Here is a 13,922-nt window from a genome sequence, read left to right on the forward strand (position 1 = left end):
CAACACCATGCAAGCCTATTGCCTATTGTCAGTTAATTCCATAATTTCATGTTTAAAGGCTTCTGCCGGTGAATTGGATGAGGGCATTTCACTGATACTTAGCTGCAGTCTTGGGCTGAATCTCCTATAATTCCATCATGTTTGCTGGGACTAAAATATCACGAGGGTTTCTAAGTATGGAAGTTAACCTAGTTAACCTACTGCCCCCTGCTGTGCGGCGCGCGCTCTCACTCTCAGTCCCGCGCGCTTTATCTGTCCTCTGTGAGACATCATCGACACGTTCATTCCAGGCTTTACAAATGACTTTACCATAGAAAATATGAAAGATGGTACAAACAGTCCGCAATATAGGTTACAAATTAGTCGTGATATACATATCTGAAATAGTAAGGGCTTAATACATGTTTTTAATTAATTGTAGCCTATGCAATAAATAATGAAAATGCTTTGTTTTAATTCGAACATTTTTCTCACTACCACGATTATTTAACATACATAGCATAATATTAATTTCCCTTGGAATGTTAGTTTAATTGATATTTCTATTCATTTTTGTACTAATCTTTGAATAAACCTTGTATTGCTAAAATACGAAATTTATTTGTTGTGTTATGTGACAGAGGACTTTACGGATTTTATTTGCATTTTTTATTCAATACATAAATTATATAATATAGGATATATACATATATGCTATATTTAATTCCAATAATTTCAATTTAAGAAACGGTATACACCTTGCAAAAATGTAACCCACCACAATGGATCCAGGATTTACCGATACATTTCTTTACCGGTTTTACAACGACTGGGCGAAAATGTATATTAATTTAAAATGAATAATAATAATAATATTAATAATAAAAGTCACAGTCAAATAAACATATTACACATCCCTTTCCGCTAGTCGTTTTCACATCTCATTATTTATTACATTTATAATTTCTCCGTGTGTGTTTTCGTGTCACGAACAAAGTGACACGTTGAAGAAAAACTATTCCTGCTGAATTAATTCTAAATACATGTTACAGGTATGTGGAAGACAAACTCGTGCTGTCAGGACGGAAGACCTCCTGCGATTAGAGAAGAGAAATATGACGGGCTGAGCGGAAGACGACTCACACCTCCCACCGGCCTGAACGCGCACTGCTCCTGCAACAATACACACAAGAGCAGAACAATCCCTAACACCACACTCACGTGAACATGCTGTTGATTTCAATTAGTCTTTGATTAAAAAGTGCATTTTACATTACAGAGCTCCGAGTTACAATAATTACAAATGAAATAACAGATTTTGACGGTAAAGGTGAAGGTGTAGTGAAGGTTCGGCTGATTGTATTTACGGTTCATGAATTATGACTGCACAATTCACTCAATGCATATTGGGAAATATCGCTGATCATATATAATATAATAATAATAATAATAATCAATTATAATCATGATATGTGTGTTTTATTTTAATACGTGTTTTAATCGTAAAACGTAAAAGGGGAAAAATAACAATAGATAGCCTAATTTAATTGTACATAATTTCTTTGGATATTTATTAGCCTATTGCATGCATTTCATTCTGTGTTGTAGCCATTAAAAATGAAAAGCTATAGGCGTCACAAGTAATTACAAATGCAATATCAATGTGCAATTAGAAGTAGAACTCTGTACATAGTTTATTACTACTCTTATGTGTTTATGCAAATACACTGACTGTAATGTACGACCAAAACCTCTTCAGCCATTTTTTTTTTAAGAAACAAATTATGTGGCATCATGTCATCCGTCAGCGACTGAAATAAATCAAAAAGCAAGAAAAATGCAATAGATAAACGACGGGAACGCGACGCCGAGAACGCACGGGCTGCTTTCTGTGCGGGTTTTGTTCCGGAATTGCATTTCACAGCGCGAGAGAGGGGGCGGAGATGGAATATTTAGATGAGCTGTGATTGACAGCTCCTGTTTCTCCAATGCTCTCAGAAACTCGCCTGCTCCTTCCAGCAACTCTTCACTCTCCACTCCCGAGCACTACAAACAAACGGACGCTAGGGGATCTCCATGACGGCTCTCTGCTGATCGCTCCTCTTTTGCGCTTTTATTTATTTTCTTTTATTAGTTTATCCCTGCGCGCGGCGGTTAAATGCGCTGATTCTATCGATCAGCCCGTTTTCTGCCCTCCTGCTTTCCTCTACTGGAGAGAAACTCGAATAATGTCCTATCCTCAGGGTTACCTCTACCAGCCCCCGGGCTCTCTGGCGCTGTACTCCTGTCCGCTGGCCGCCCCGAGGAGTGAGGAGCTGGCCCGGTCCTCGTCCGGTTCAGCGTTCAGCCCGTACCCCGGATCAGCTGCGTTCACAGCCTCGGCCAGCGGATTCTCCAGCCCTCTGTCCTACTCTACAGATCCAGCCACGGGATTCCCGTCCTACATGGTAAACAGCCCGGTTGTGGATGTAGAGCCGTCGCCATTCAGAAGTCATTGTTCTTGATAGGAATGCATGAATATTGCATGATTGCATGGTTATAGTTTTGGTTGTGGGTTCGGGAGTTGCATGCATGCGCGCGCGCGCGTGTGTGTGTGTTTCAAAGGGAAGCTCGTGCAGGTCATGAATACAAATACGCTCGGTGTTACTCGGGTGCAGAATACAGCTGGCCACAATTTAAAAGTTGGTTTAAATCGCAATAAAGTCAAGAATAAAATGCACATGCGTCAATACGTGCTTATTTATAAGAAACAATAACAGCGTGTGAAATTATTTATTTCTTAGGCCCACTTTTGCAGATTACTTTTACACTCTTAATAGGCCTGATCAACACCGCATTATTTTAAGACAATTGGTGAAATTATTGATTGCGATATTTTGCAATTAACTGTAAGCATAAAAAGTGTACAATTGCAGAGGATAAATTTACTGAGTTGAGGTTTGTAATGATGCGCAGTTAAATAGGCGTTATTTAATCGTCAATTGATGAATTGCAATGCTAATGACATGGCACATGAAAGCGGGTAAAAACGGTCCATATCCAGTGGTTTTCTAATAGGATTTGTAATGCTGCGCTTCACTGATATGCGTCTGACACTGAAAGAGCACTGGGAAAGTCAGCCTGGTGATTATGCAAAATGGCTGCAATTACCCATTATCTGTTATCCACCCCAGTCCCATGTAATTGTGCATTCTGATAATTGCATGAAGGATTAATCATTGTTTATTGGCTTAATTATTATTACTATTATATTTTTTGGTTACACTTTATAATAACATTCATTAATAACATTAACATTGTATAATGCAGAACAGACCATTAGTTAATGTGCATTGAAATAATGATTAATCGAGAAAATAATTATTTTAAAAAACAATATTTGTTTATGAATTAGCCTATGAAGTTGCACACATTTTTTTTTGTGCAAGTAATAATAATAAAAACATCAGATGACTGACAGACATTTTTATTTTTATTTTTGAAGGGGTCTCCGTATGACGCGCACACTACGGGGATGGCAGGAGCCATAAGTTATCACCCGTACGGGAGTCCCGGTTACCCGTACCAGCTGAATGATCCCGCTTACCGGAAAAATGCCACGAGGGACGCGACAGCGACGTTAAAAGCGTGGCTGCAGGAACACAGGAAAAACCCTTATCCCACAAAAGGAGAAAAGATCATGCTGGCCATCATCACGAAAATGACCCTCACGCAAGTGTCCACCTGGTTCGCTAATGCCAGACGGAGACTCAAGAAGGAGAACAAGATGACATGGGCACCGCGGAATAAAAGTGAAGATGAGGATGAAGACGACGGTGATGGAGAGAGAAAAGATGAGCGAACGGATAAAACCATAGACAACAGCGAAGCGTCTGCGGAGGACGAAGGTAAATTATTATTATTGTTGTTATTATTATTATTATAGGCGGATTTAATGTAAATGCATTATGCTTGGTGTGCATTAAAATAGACCGTGTTATACAATACATGTATAATGTTAAATGAATTGACATCTATATATTATACAACTACATCCTATATAACAATTGAACAATTAAGACCTTGACGTCGTAACACAATTTGAATAGTTTTGTAAGCTATTCGAGACGTCAGTTTTGACAGCAGTAACTCATGTCTGTGTTGTTTTTGTCTCCAGGCATCAGTTTGCACGTCGATGCCTTGACAGATCACTCCTGCTCAGTGGAATCGGACGGAGAGAAGGTCACGTGTAGGACCGGGGACCTGGTTTGTGATTCTGGACCTGATACCAAGGACAAATGCGACGCGAGCGATCTCGACACGGGCCGCGAGGAGAGGCAAAGAGGCCCGTCACCCAAGCCGGTGACCTCTCCCCCTCTGACTGGGGTGGAGGCCCCTCTCTTGACCCATCATCACCGAGAGGACACCCGAAACAGCACAAACAAAACATGCCTGGACGGTCCAAACCAAACCGTCAAACCTAAACTATGGTCGTTAGCTGAGATCGCCACTTCGGACCCAAAGCAGCATCAGCATCAGCACTTGGGACAGAACTGTCCCCCAGGCGTTGGCCTTTTGACCTCCACAGCGCCCAGCGCGTCCCCGGCGGGCGCAGTCTACCCCGCCACTTCCATATTAGGAAGACCTCTTTATTACACCTCTCCGTTTTATAGTAATTACACAAACTATGGCAACTTCAGCCCGCTGCAGGGCCAAGGGATACTGCGCTATAATTCAGCTGGGGAGGGACTTCTGCACAAACAGAGTTGCGACCCCCTACTAAAGACTAATCCAAACCAGACTGAACAACATTTCAGGGCCTCCAATGCAGAATCCAAAAAAGGTGCGTAAAGTGTGCATACTGTTGATCTTCGCCAGCTAGAATTTGACGTGTTATTTAACGAAACGCCTATCTAATTGAGTAACTATGTCAAATGCAACTAGTACTAATGTAACCGCGCAAATGATTTCATTGGTAGCCTCTTGTTATTATAGAATCATGTTGATCACGTCGCACATTTTTGCAGTTGCTTTTATTCTATTGTTTGAACGTGACATTTATTTTTCTCAACTTATTACTTATTCTCATAATCGAACGGTATCGACAATATAGGACATATTTAAGCTTTCAAAACGGTGAAGTCTATTTCCCTTTACTAAAATGGGTTTGCATTTTCTACAGACCCCACCGAGGTTTTCACAGTAAGACACCAGTCTTACCTGTCGAGTTAAAGACGAGGAAGATCGTTCCAAGTAAGTCGCTTATTTTAAGTACAGGTTGTGTGCGGGGTTTTTTTTATCACAATATTGGAATTTCCAAACGGCCACTTCTTCATTAGTTGTATTGTTGTTGTTGTCAACTAATGTTCCACTGTTTTGACTATGAATACGAGGCCTTCCGATCTACTAATACTGCATAGAATGCATGGTCTTTAGAACATGTGTGGATTTCTACATTTTACGCAATAGTTTTATTTAATTCTTTTTTATTTCTATCGAAATTCGACTGATGTAGGTTTTGTTTCCTTGGTTCACAGGTAGGCGTCACAATTGCTTTGAACAAAGCGAACAAGCCATCACCTCTCTCTCTCTCCCCAAGCTGTTTTAAACTAACATTTGCTCCTATACGCGGATCCTTTTGTGTGCCACTGTACACCCACGGACTACAGAGCACCTATTACAATAACACGTTCGATTACGGGAAAGAAAAGAAAAAGAAAGGAAAAGAAAAGAGGATTTTGTAAGGCACAATAGCCAGTCTGGTTTGGATGAATCTTTCATTTATCGATGAAGTACTTTCCCCCCCTCCCAACATATGTGACTTTTCGATGAGGAAACTTATTTCTCAGGATCCTTATAGTAGCTTCATTGCCACCGGTTACATGTACACGCGGGACATTATAGACTTCCTACAAGACTTTATGTGCTAGAGGTGTGAAGTGTAAACGAGAACTCGGGACTGGTATAAACTTGACTAAGAGTGGAATACATTTGATATTTATTTTTGTAATGCCTATAATTTATGCAAGTTGTATTGCAATGGTAAATGAACATTGTTTTGTAAATAAATTATGATTGGTTTTTATTTAAAAAAGCCGAAGTTACACAATGTTGTTAACAATGAGACTTTTACTAATTTATATCTCTGATTGTAAATAAAATGCGCTAGTCTGCACTGGCACTATTTAGTGTGGACTGTTTTTGAAAACTTGAAAACATTGTAATTGTAGTCTCATTTTTTTAAATATCCTTAAATATTATAGTATCGTGTAGTAGGCCTACTGCATGTAACATACATATTTAGACTTGACCAGATCATAAAATTATACGTCAAATGATACGGCGTGCATCATTTAGAATTTACACTGAAGTTTTTATTATTTTAATTGCTAACAGATTATTTTAAATATGTCTCTGAATATGAAGCGTGAATGTTGAATGTGATCTTGATGGCAGTGAATAATAGAGGCTGCTTATAATCCAGGCCTTCATCTATTTTTCAGCATGATGAATACAGGGCTGGAAAGGAAGCGTTATGAGCTCCCGGCGGGGTTTTAAGATGGTCAGTCGGGCTTCATTATAGACCGATATTGAACGATCCATAAAATCGTGTCTAAACATCTGCCAGCTCCAATGGGGCCCGCGCGCCTGTGTGATGGCTATGACGTCTCTCTTATATGGGCAGACCCCGTTCAAATGGTAAAGGCGTTAGTTAAACAGATTACTGCGGCTCACTGTGTGATAACCTCAACAACCTTTCCATACAGCAATTATATTTGTGCACAAATATATAATAATAATACAATCTACTTTTAGTACAAAAATAATATAATATAGGCTAACATAATATAATATAATAGTATAATACCATATGATATAATATAGGCTAGGGCTAAAATAAAATAATATCATATAAGTATAGTTAACAATATATAATTAATATATATAGTTAGAGAGCTAATCGTGGGCTGTGTAAATATAGATTTTAAAGGATCAATGATTAAATGACTAATATCAGTGATTCTTATTTTATTAATATTCCACGCGCGTATAGAATTCAGGTCAGCTTTTTTTTTTATTATTATTTTTTTTTTTTTTTTATAACGCCTTATTTGGTCATTTGAAGTGTGTTTGCGCTTGTGCATATCGACATTATTAGAGGTAAACTATTGAAATTCAGCCTTTAATCTCAGGTGGGATCCCGGGAGGGATCGACCACTGTTGTCAAAATAGCACCACAGGCGGTTTCCATTCATACTCCCTTCAAATGTCAACATTTGTTCTCAATAAAAAGAGTTATTGTTTCTGTAAAACAGCCTTTGAAAACATCAAAGAAGTTCAGCCACCTCTGTTTGATTGGGATCAGGTAAAGGTGAGGTAAAAGAGCGCAAGAAGCCCGTTATTAATTGGACATATTTGCGACACCAAATTTGAATTTTAAATAAGATATTTGACAACTTCAGAAAAAAAAAAATATGTTTTTAAATCTGTGATAGTGATACAAATTTGTAATATATAGTCTATAGGCCACGTATAATATTGCGTTTACGAGTTGAAAGAGCCTAATATGATGACTGTATCCATCTTTTAATGCAGTTATTATTTGTTAATAACAACAATATATTTAAAACGAAAACGTTCAAAGCCTGATTCATTTGATAGTTGGTTTATGAAAAATATCTGAACGCCTATTTCTCGCCATGCGCGCGCGCGCGTGTGTGTGTGTGTGTATGTGTGTGTGTGTGCGCGCAACACATGCTGACCCCACATAGTTCAGTGAATCCAACTGGAGAGGGCAAGCGCATTAAGACACTTTCTGAAAGCAGCCTCTAATGGTCTCTCTCTATTCTGCGCCGTTTATCTTTACAACTTTAATCTACACTTAGAGTCAGGTCGTAAATAACATTTCAGGTCAGGAAAGGAGAGAAAAAGTATTAAAAAATCGAGTACATGTGGGTTTAATAAGATACATCAAAGTCTCCGAAGCTCTAAAGTGAGTATTGGGTCGGTTCTTCCATAAAGGTGTCATAGAAGATGTCCTCCCATTAGACTGATCAAGGCACGAGAGAGAGTTTGTCCACACTAGACTCTAAATAAGATCATTAGAGCCGTCAGCTTACCATTCGGCCTCTAACTGACTGTGCTGTTCCTGCCAAGAGAAGCCAGCCAAATACAGTAGACATAATCTAAATACATCGCCTATTTGTTTTTTTAAATAAGTTGTTTTAGTTTGTTTATTGCGCGATATTTATCTTCCAAAAGGTTTCACGTTTAGTTGTTTACCCATAGTCTCAAATCCAACGGTTTACGATTTTGTCAACTAGTCAGCTTAAAGAATAAAACGTGCTTTTGGAAAGCGTTTAATGCCCTTATTGCTAAGATTATTGTTATTATTTTTCATGGGTGGATATGTATTATATGTGTGTGTTACTTTGTAGAAAGAGCATTTCCATGAATGATCAAGGAGGGTTGACTTAACCTAAATAGTGGCAAAATGACAAAGAAAGCAGAGAGCGAAGAAAGAAAAATATTGGTGGAGAGTTAATGAAGGGTGTGGATGGCTCAGTAACGTGCTGTAAGATGAGGGCAGGCCTGGGGAATGCTATTTTTTAATATGTCGCTGTTTGCACTAATAAGAGAGGTAACTGAATATCTTTAAATATTCTCTCACACACGCTCAATAGTTTTTTAATTAAAAGCTACAATATTAAAAGGTTCAAATGGGGGGGAAATATGATTACAAGCACTTAAAGCAAAGACAGAATTATTTCACGCAAAATGACTGTTACTCCTAAGTTTCATACTAAAACGTGCCATCTATTTAAAACGATATCCATACGCATATATAGGCTACAATGTGGTATACCTTCGTTTGTATTGTGCAGTAGCCTAAAGCATATAAAAAGTGATGAATGCCATGCAATATTAGTGTCTTGCACATACTTTCTGATGAGTTTATAGCTTCATCAGCTTGAACTGCTGCGAGCATTTCACCGGTCTGACACAATCGATGTTTTTGTACACACACAGGTATGCTATCATAATTTCTCGTCAGATAGGATGAATCCAATCCAATGATCTGATGGGATCTCCCACGTCAAGTTTCTCACTGTTAAAGTTTTTAATGTTGCTTATATCTGTATGTGTTTTTTTAAATATACTTTAAGACAAACCATAAGCAAATTCATAAGCCTACACTATTGATAAGTATTTTGTCCTTAAAACTGCAGTGAACCGAAGACAGTCTCAAAAAATGTTTCTGACGTCAGAAACTACCATGTAACCAATCACATCAACATGTGATCGTCAACTAGTGGATCTTTGAGCTGGTGCGAGTGAGTGGAGGCAGGGTTAATTTCCATATTCATAGAACCGCATACTAAATGAGGCAATGGTGTAGAGTTACATTCAAGATATTTTAAAGCATGCCTACATTAAAAAACATTTAAATGCATAATTTTGGTGATCAAAGATGAGTTTTAAGGGATACAATTATTGAGGGGGACTTTAACACCGGGATATAATCCAAGAAAGATGGCCATGTATTAACATGCAGCATAGGCTACTCTCACGAACGAAAGCAAACACATTAGCGCCAAATGGACTAGTGCTAAAGTTTAAAATAAGCCTGCAGTTCCCGCCAGTTTTCTTTTTCCATCTGTGCCTCTCTTTCCGTCGTACATTACATTTCGGTCATGCCTCGCAGACAAACACAATTTCCCAGAAGAGCCGCGTGTGCGCGTGGGAATGTTGCAGACAGCGGCCATTGAGGGCACTAACTGAAGTTGCACCAATATCAGTGCTAATTAAAATTCTGTTTAGCGGGTCCCGGCCGGAATGCAAATGGGCTAGTTGGCCTTAACTCGAGGTCCGTCGACTTAAGAGTAGGACGGGGGCAGCCCGAGCACTTTTTCTCGTTTTAGAGGGCCGTGTTCAGCTGATAGCATCTGCTCTAGCCAAGCTCGGGGTCAGGCCAGAGCTTGCCACTAAGTCATTAGCTCAAATTACTCTGCTAGTTTCTCTCAAGTTGTGCAGGGCTCAGGCACTAGATCTCCCCCGGCTGCTGCCCGGCTGCTTGTGGCTCCCTTGGAAGCCAATACTCTCCTAGGGGATCAGGGCGGCATTAACCCTCTATCCCCTCCCTCTGAGACTTCACCGATGCCCGCTCTTCCACTGGACAAATATAGCAGCCCCCGAATTAATGCGACTGGAAGATCAGGATCTATCGGGTAGCATCTCGCCGGCCAAATCCCTGCAGGATTCTTGACCCTTTGAAGTTCTCTGTGAGTTTGCTTACACAGAAGCTTACACCGTTAAGTCGGGTTTCAACAAGACTCGAGGAGGCAGCCTCCCGTTTTAAAAGTGGAAACTACAAGACCCAGAACCCCTCGTTCCACCTGCCGGACCTTTACGATATCCAAGGCTTGAGGGAAACTAGATGGGATGGTCCTATCCCACATATCTTTCTGTGAGACTTGAATGTGGCACACATTCCTTCGGTTGAAGGAAAGTTGTAGATCTCAATTTTCCCACACTCTCTAATCATCTTTCTTCACCCTCCACCCCTTCTGTGTAATTACTCACTGAAGGTTATTGCTCCGGGATGCTAACTATTGTATTGCATGTGTGTGTTAAAATTAAGCAATAAGCCACAACTAGTTTTCCTTCAGGACTTGAAGTGACCCAACATAACCAAGATTTTTTTTAGCATAACAAAATGTTCTTATAAATTAATTACAAATGTAATTTACTGCTGGCAAGATGGGCTTTTAACAAAATATGACTGTCAATGCTGTGAAATTGTGAAAAAGAAGAACACTTTTAATTTCGGTGGCGTCCTTCAACCCGTGGGCGGGAATACAAAAAATGAACAAGTTCAATCTATAGATTTAACAGCCCCGGAGCTGTCAAAAAACTATTGGATGATTCGAAATGACGTGTTTTGCGTCATGGACTTTTGCTGACTAATAAACGGGTAGATCTGGTGCAGGTAACAAGGACAAAGAGTACACGTTGTTCATTTACATATACCACCGACATTATAACAATTCAAAACTGACTGAAAATCAGTGGACTTATTCTTTAATTCATACTGCATTAGCTCCAAAACACTCAAAATTATTAACCTAAATAGGAAAATCGACATTGAATTGTTAAATGCATAAACAGCAGCAGACAGAAATAAACATTGGGCTAAATATTGTATAAAGCTTGCCTAAGGTTGTGCACTTCATGCTCTCGAAAGCAATAATTCACAACACACTGTGGTCGACACAATTCCTGCTTATTCGTGTTGCAAGTGAACCCAGATTTTTAGTCTGCATCATATTATCATGCAGTGTTTGTGGTTTTAAAGGCGTGTCACAACCTGTCCAACTTGTTACAGTTTTGTAATTTTATACCAACAACTGCATGATTGGTTAGGGTGAATCCATTTTTTGGATCCCACCAGAAATACTAGCAATGAGAGGCCATGCATTATATGGATTTTTCCATTTGTAAGGGGTACCATCATAATCATGAAATTAATTTGAGCGTTGAATAGTGCAACTGGCCAATCAAAATCAAGTATTCCAGAGACTTTAATAATTACTTGACCTCAGAAAAAAAGGGAGCTGTCACTGGGACAGCACCCTTTTAAAATGTCCAGATATGTAGACTTTTGGTACCAATACGTACTTTTGAGGTACTAATATGCACTCTTTAGTTACAAAGGTGTACCTTTTGAAAGGGTACCGCCTCAATGGCAGCTTCCTAAGAGTGTACAGACTCACTTCCTGCAAAGACACAAACGTCTAACAAACCAGCACAATAGAAAAAAATCGGTTCTGTACACTTTAGTAGCTTTGTAAGATAAAACAAATCAGAACCCTCTGGTACACGTTGCGTGTCGGTCAAAAATGACCGGAACGTATTTCTTTATTTCAATGAAATGAATGTACCATATTTTTATGGGATTTTATGGTACTAAATTATATTTACGCTGTATTTATAATCCATTTATTCACTTTTTGAGCATAGACGTGAAAATAAAATTGAAAGAAACTTAAACTGTCGTAAATCTTGAATGCTTTAGAGCACAGAATTAAGTTTGGTCTCCTTTCAAAGACGACACTTGACAGAGTATTACTGATGTGAAAAAAAAAGCTTTAAAAACTTACAAAATGTTATGTTTATGGTAATGAAAAAAGTTTTTATATGAAATTAATATTTTCAAAAACTAGTTTTACTCTAAAACCGCGAGAAAATCAAAGCCATAAATCTAAACAAGTTGTGTTCCAAATTTGAGCTTGATATCTCAAAAAATAAGCTTTCAGTGAGATTTTGTTTGGCCGCAGTACCAAAAGTTTCCACTAGATAAAATTCGTCTCCCATTAATTTCCAATACGGTCATTTTTGAGTGTGGCAATTTTTTCAGGAATTTAACCTGTTCATATCATGTCCATGATTTTATTTTTGAGTGTGTGTTCACATAGCAAGCCAAAACCTTTATAAATTTTCGCACCAGAGGGTTTAAGAACTTTTTCATGCATTTTGAGATATGACACCATAAATTAACCTTTGAACGTTCCAGTAAAACCGATAGCCACAGTCATCATATCATACTGTCATGTCTGTGCATCATTTCCAGAGTTTTCACAAAGCAGATTGACACGTGAGGAGAACCGTCTGACCTCAGAGATGGTTCATCTGTGTCGTGTCTCCAACGGTTGCTCTGCGGCCCCAGCTGTGGCTTCTGGCCTTCACACAGAGACACAGAGAGATCAGCAGGTGGATGAGCACAATCAAACGACATGCTTTCTCTTTCAATTCTGTTGTGAGGAATTTAAAACGAGCATGACAGAGCATCATACCTTTTCCTCCCGCGTCCTCCCTCGAGTTGCGTTTGGCAGATTTTCTTGTTAAATGCTATCTGTCAGGTTTATCAGCTAATTAGCAGCGGCTGCCTTTAGAGCGCTTCTCTGTCTTTCCCCTGCCTGTCGTCTTTTTTTGAAGAGAGTTTATTAGAGTTTTCGAACAATGTCTAGGGAAAGCCAAGACACAGGAGCAACTCTCAGAGCTCTTTAATGTGACGCAGAATCAACATCCGCTGTTGTGAAGCAAGACTACAAAATCGTCACCTGGAGAAGCCAAATGCATTTCGACAACCCAAAGACAAGTGAGAAAGAACAGCAATGAAGAGATTTCAAACTCTGAAATGAAAACTATAGAAAAATAGACATATTTGAAAACAAAGAATGCAAGGACTAAATTAATATTATTTGGGACTACATTTATTGTGAACAATGCTATAGAAATGTGTTTAAATTTAATAATAAAAAATTCTCAGCTTTGTTTATTTATATATATATATATATATATATATATATATATATATATATATATATATATATATATATATATATATATATATATATATATAGCTGCAATTTTTTTTAATTAAATTTAAGCATATTTCTATAGAATTTTTCACAATACATGTAGTCCCAAATCCTATTTAGTCCTTGCTTATATATATATATATATATATATATATATATATATATATATATATATATATATATATATAAGCTTATTATTCTTATTTTACCAAAAAAAAAAAACGTTTTTGAGAATATGGTTTTAATACTATATATAAACATGTTATATATTCAGGGTGATTGTGACACTTTTTGCCATTGAATTTGTGTGTGTGTGTGTGTGTGTGTGAGAGAGAGTGTGTGTGTGTGTGTGTGTGTGTGTGTGAATTAGGGGTGTCAAAAAATGTAGCCCAATACAACAATATTTATCGTGGATAATGACGTTCACCCAAAATGAAAATTACTGTGTGAGAAAATGTTTTAAGTTTACAGAGTTTATATAATATTGAATATAATGCATAATAATGCAATGGGGTAATATAATATTTGCTGGTCCTGATAATGCCATGTCTTATGTTACCAGAAAAAATTGTCCTACATTAG

General features: G+C 38.2%; 1 protein-coding gene across 1 annotated transcript; it reads left to right on the forward strand.

Moving 5' to 3' along the window:
• Nucleotides 1–2,013: 2,013 nt before the first annotated feature.
• Nucleotides 2,014–6,170, forward strand: irx2a (iroquois homeobox 2a). Its single transcript, XM_079627172.1, has 5 exons — nt 2,014–2,426; nt 3,464–3,866; nt 4,136–4,801; nt 5,141–5,211; nt 5,496–6,170. The coding sequence occupies exons 1-4, from the start codon at nt 2,208–2,210 to the stop codon at nt 5,188–5,190; spliced, it is 1,338 nt and encodes a 445-aa protein (XP_079483298.1). The 5' UTR covers nt 2,014–2,207; the 3' UTR covers nt 5,191–5,211; nt 5,496–6,170.
• Nucleotides 6,171–13,922: the final 7,752 nt, after the last annotated feature.

Source organism: Phoxinus phoxinus, assembly GCF_949152265.1.
Source record: "Phoxinus phoxinus genome assembly, chromosome: 10".
Taxonomy (NCBI): Eukaryota; Metazoa; Chordata; class Actinopteri; order Cypriniformes; family Leuciscidae; genus Phoxinus; species Phoxinus phoxinus.